At 34.6% G+C, this 5,572-nt stretch overlaps 2 protein-coding genes across 2 annotated transcripts in view; both read right to left on the bottom strand.

Moving 5' to 3' along the window:
• The window catches only part of LOC111369742 (40S ribosomal protein S30), a 2,087-nt gene extending 764 nt beyond the window's left edge, over positions 1 to 1,323 (bottom strand). The window contains exons 1-2 of the mRNA XM_022991380.1: positions 1,180 to 1,323; positions 951 to 1,088 (exon numbers count right to left, since the gene is read on the bottom strand). Of these exons, the coding sequence (XP_022847148.1) occupies positions 951 to 1,088; positions 1,180 to 1,183 (142 nt within the window). The 5' untranslated portion in view covers positions 1,184 to 1,323. The remainder of the gene's footprint in view (positions 1 to 950; positions 1,089 to 1,179) is intronic.
• A 645-nt stretch (positions 1,324 to 1,968) lies between these two features.
• Positions 1,969 to 5,225, bottom strand: LOC111369749. Its single transcript, XM_022991392.1, has 2 exons — positions 5,003 to 5,225; positions 1,969 to 2,519 (listed from the first exon to the last, which is right to left on the bottom strand). The coding sequence occupies exons 1-2, from the start codon at positions 5,182 to 5,184 to the stop codon at positions 2,333 to 2,335; spliced, it is 369 nt and encodes a 122-aa protein (XP_022847160.1). The 5' UTR covers positions 5,185 to 5,225; the 3' UTR covers positions 1,969 to 2,332.
• Positions 5,226 to 5,572: the final 347 nt, after the last annotated feature.

Below are 5,572 nucleotides of genomic sequence, written 5' to 3' on the forward strand. Positions count from 1 at the left end.
AGTGGCCCCCCCCCCCCCCTCTTTTCTCTCCTTGTGAGGGGGGCTGCACACCGAGGTGTCAGTTGACACTTAGCAAAACCCAACTATTTAACACTTTTAATGAGTAACAAATTATCAAGAAATTTTTTCGGAAGTACCAAAGCTCTTAATAACCAGCTGCTTTGACATCGACACATTCATTAAACCAATTTTCAGTTTTCATTTTTTCAAAAAAAAATAATAATAATAATAATAAATAAAGATAGTGTTATAAACCTAAATGGTCATTGAACTTATAGCCATATTAACAAATTGTCCCTTAACTTTAATATGTCAATATTTAGAAACGTTTTGTCACTAAAATAAATTTTGTCCTTAGAATCTAAATGAACAAGGCTGATTTGGCTAACATTATGCTTTTGTCCAATTCAATATTCATCATGTTGTATCCACACCGAGCCCCCATTTGTTTCTCATTTTTTTAAGAATGAAAATGAAAAATATAGTCGTTACGGACCCACTCAAAAGATAGAAATTCAAATTTTGTAGCTTGATGTGATGGATAACAGTCATATTTTTCATTTTAATGAGGAAAGAATGAGGCTGAAAGAAGTGTACACTTTTTTCAATAAAACATTATACCACAATTAACAGTTACTAAAGTTTTCAAAGAGACAACATTCAGTGAGCCAATATATGTCTTACAGAATCAAGTTATGGATAATGATTTACTTCCAAAATAGGAAATTATACTATTTAACACCTTCCCATTGGTAACAAAACAGCAAGATACCTTTTCTTCAGTAGTAAAATAGTTTCTACCAAGATCAGGAGAAAACAATTACCAATTTCATTTTTTTTTTTTAATTCTAAAAAACACAAAAATATATCTAAGCAATATAACACCTGAAGCAACAATTATCAATTAATAAACGGGATAAAAGAAAATGGGTCTGTAGAACTTAGTTTACCGGCGGTGACGAAGCGGCGGTTGTATTGCATCCGCTTGTGAGCACGACCGCGGGGCTTCTTCTTCTTGTCCTGCTTGGCCACCTTCGGTGTTTGCCCTCTCACTTTACCGGCACGTGCCAATGATCCGTGAACCTTACCTGCAAATTTCAAATCAAATCAGAATAAATCGTTAATCAGTACATTAACTAAAAATTAAACAGAGTGTAATTCTTGGCTTCGGTAAATTACCCATAGTTGACTTCTCTGAGTGACTTTGAGAGAGAGCGAGCGAGCTAAACTGCTGGAGCGAAATATGAATCTTGATCTAGGGTTAGGATTAGGGTTTTCCTGTAATTTTATTTTTATACGGTTGAATGGGCTTCGTGTTAGAACCAGATTCAGAGTCGCCCACTCCGTGTTGGACCTAGTGGAACTAAATTGGACTTTACGAGACCAATATGGTATGTGGTATTATTATTTTTGACATCTTTTCATTTTTATTAATTTTGACTTTTGAAAGAGATTCAAGAATACCGACTTAATTTGAAAAAATAAAAAAATAACATAATTTATCCCTCCACCTTTTTTTTAAATCTAATTTGTCCCTCCACACTATTCTATTTAATTCCTTATGTACCATTTTTATGTACAAATAACATAATCCAAAAAATGAACCCCGCTACTTTCAATTGTAACTGAGAGGTGACATCATTGAAACATCGAATTTCACTCAAAATGTAGAATTCAAAATATTAACGATAATTGAAACTTTAATTTGCAATTTCAAATTGCACTTATGACACCAAAAAATTCGTCGATTGTAACTCAAATGAAACTTCAATCGATTTTCCAGTTGCACTCAAAAAACCAAAATTTGGTCATTGTCAATTGTTGGAAACTTTAATGGAAGCTTCGTATTGCACTCGACACCCAAAAAAAAAAAAATAATAATAATAATAATAATAATAATATAAAAGAGGAAGAAGGAAGGGAGAATGAAATCCAAAGCCTGCTATTTTCAGTTGTAACTCTTCGAAATTTCAAAACTGACACCTGCTGCTTTCATTAACTCAGTGGGTCTACGGACATGTACTAAGCAAATTCCAAAGAAAACCAGACGAATCAATCTTACGATAGGACAATGTCACAGGTAGTAGTATCTTCCAGGGGAAATACAGTTCCATTATCAAACTCATTTACCTAAGCCACTTCACTAAAGAAGGGTTTTAGATGTCGAATATGCTAATTATTGAGACAATAGAATTTAACACAGCTGATTTCTCAGCTTCAAAAACTTTGTATGAAAACAAAATCTTGAACGTAGAATGTCAACTCGAATAACCGCAATGACGATAATGAAGATCGACTGGAACAAACATTTTTTTTGCCCGGCTGACGGTTTTCAGGGATAGTAACCAGTGAATGTAAATCCTCTTCCAACAATTTCACCCGCACAAAACCATGCAAAACATTCGAGGCCGAATAAAGCAGCAATGCCAGCATCCTCAACCTTCAGCTCCTGCCTGTGCTTCCACGTGTTCTTGACATAATCAAGTTCCTTCCAAAATGACTCCGTACGGCCAGGAATGCTGCACATTATGAGTCATGAGAACTACTAAAGAGACTGAAGAATTAATGCACACAAACTAGAAGAACATGGAGATGCAACTCATCTAGTTATGATTGTATAAGAAATAATTTAAGCAATAACAATAAAGTTTTCTTCTCAAAAAATATTTCAAATCTCAGCTACATGAATCCTTTATTGCCACTTCTTTATTACTAGAATTGCTACATCTAGTGGAAGATTCAAAAGCACCTAGATCTTCAGCAAATACAATACACCATGTCAGTTTTGGACTATGCTCTTCTAACATGTTTTACTGATATTGCATAACAAGAGCATAGAAATACGTAAAACATGTCCCTGAAAAAATTATGTTTGAAACATTCAGCAAAAACAACAGGTTTTTGGTAAACCAGACTAAACTATAAGTTTCCATATAAACCCCGCAAAATCAGTCCACTGATTATCATACAGTGACAATTTATACCATGTAATATATATAAGTCAGCCTACAAATTTTAAGTCGAACACTGAATCACTCAGTTCCTCACTTGTCACCATACAGTAGCAACTTCAATTCCATATAATGCAGATACAGACCCCACCCACTCAAGGAGGAGAAAGAAACAGCTGTGCATCAGTTGTTAGAAGACAAGAGATAGAGAGCGAGCGAATGCATCATCAAGCAGAGGACATCCAGTGTTCAGGAACAGTCATCACAAACAAAGAAAATGACCACAACTTCCTCAATGTTCTTCAATACAAAAAAGGAAGAAGCCTTTTTGGACTTCAAGCTCATGTCACCCTTGAATGTATTCCATCTGCAAATATACAACATTTTTCTTTTTCCCATTTGACAACACATCACTGGTTGGATTTAGAGAAAGAATAGGAGCGCCCCTATCCCATTTGTCAATAAACACAGACGATAAACCACGGATTGGACTTTGAGAAAGAAAAGGGGCTCTCCTGCTGCAATCAAACGAAAGCATTAAAGAGCCAGAGAGGGCTCCCATTGATCTTTAATTTTTCTGATATCTGACAAGTTCTTTATTCCTATCCCACCACCACAAGAACCAACACGTGTAAGTCTGCTAATTATTAAAATATCATTCAAGCAAGACATGATTTTAATATCAATGCAATAATATTGTAGATGTGAGAGACAAACATGATGATACTATCCCTCCCATGACAAAGTCGATGACTTGTATGCCAAAAGTAATTTATAGAAGTTCCAAAATTCCAAACTATTAACTCCAAAACATTGTACCAATTATTTGCCACCACTCCAGCCAAAATGAACACCTAAATGATCATAACCCATGGCAACATTTTCGATGTCCTGTTAACATATCATTAAAAGCTTGTTTGGCAGAAATTTTTCCAAGGGAATTTATTTATTGATTTATTTTTATTTTTTTATTTTTTGTTGAGAATTTGTCATTAAAAAGTGGGGAAAAGTTGTGGGTCATATAAAACGTGTGATTGAAAATGATTTTGGGGAGAAACGAAATAAAAAGTTTGTGCCAACACAAGCTTTAAGAAAAATGGACAGGAGGAGGGTAGGCAGAATTTGTTCTTGTGGCAATTTAATCGCTTTCATGGATTCTTTGTCAGAAAAGGTACCTGACATATTCCAGTGGACCAGCCAAAGAGCACATTTGACTTTTGCAGCCAATTTCTTCTTAGTGTGCTTCAATGATTTCTAATAAAATCGACCAAGTTGGCAAAAGACTACGGATGTAGACCATCCATATGAAAGAACATACCAGAAGGAGCAAAGAAATTGAATCCAATATTTAGGAACATACTTGGAATATACTTTAACTAAGAGCACACAACAAAATAAAAATTATAATCAGACCAAGGCATAAGTCTCAGTACATCAAGGCNGAATATTTTAACCATGAAAATCAAAAGAAAAAGAACAATACAACGTGGTTATAAGAAAATATGGAGTATTTCCGGAACTTAGGACTCTTCATCTTTAGATGTAGTGAAAATTGGCCATTTTGAAAATTATAGAAATTTATTCTACCCAGAAACTTATTCCAGACCCCCATGCTATCTACAAAAAGCAAGTCAACCTTCCTAGACTGCATCTATAGACATAGCACATGGAGATTTAGAAACTACACATGAACCATAAGAAAATTAGTCCAGTTGCTTCAATATTTGTTAATCAACAGTTGATACTGATAAACATTCATTATTTAAATATGAAAGTATTCTCCTTTTATTTGCAACTCGATTGAAACATAGGACATTTAGATATTATATCACCAGTGTTAAAATAAAACAGCTGTTCTATGATACTGCAACCATAAATAGATAAGAAACTGATAGAATATTCCATACTTATCCAGTGAACAAGGTAGAAGAGTGACATGGAATAACTGAATAAAATACAGGAGTTCAAAGTCCAAGTTAAAAAAAAGAAACACTATCCCAGAATTCGTCTCAATTCTGAATAGTATACAGCATAAGTTCAAATAAATTAACCTGGCAAGACGAGTGTAAAACAGCTGCTTGGCCAATTCATTACATTTCTCCACAGTAGGTGGCTCTTGGATATATTGCTTGTTCTGCTCCAACAACTGTTTATAGTAGGAAGTTCCATGCTTGGCGACAAACTGTGAGGCTTGGCCGGCCTTTGCTTGCAATTGCTGCAACTTTGATGCCATTATATCTGAAGCAAAACATATGCCTCAAACAAAAATGTAATAATAGAAATGGTATCACATTCTAACATGACCATGAAAATGTGCAGTGCATGATTTCATTAAATCACGATGAATAAATTGAGGTCCTTTCGAAGAAAAAGTGAAACCAAACACATGGGAAACAAAGGGGACAAGTGTTGAATTACATAATCTGTTGATAATTTCAAAAAAGTAAAAATTCAATTTTTCTGGTCTTTAATCAATTCGAACTGTCAAGAATTACATAGTTTACAAGTTAAAATATCGTGTTGTTATACCTTGTATCTAATTAGGAGAGTTAGGCAAGATCAACAGCATGTGGTGTGAATTGCTCTGTCAAATCCACCCAAACCTTGCAAGGACGGAGCTC

Source organism: Olea europaea, chromosome 2, assembly GCF_002742605.1.
Source record: "Olea europaea var. sylvestris chromosome 2, O_europaea_v1, whole genome shotgun sequence".
Taxonomy (NCBI): Eukaryota; Viridiplantae; Streptophyta; class Magnoliopsida; order Lamiales; family Oleaceae; genus Olea; species Olea europaea.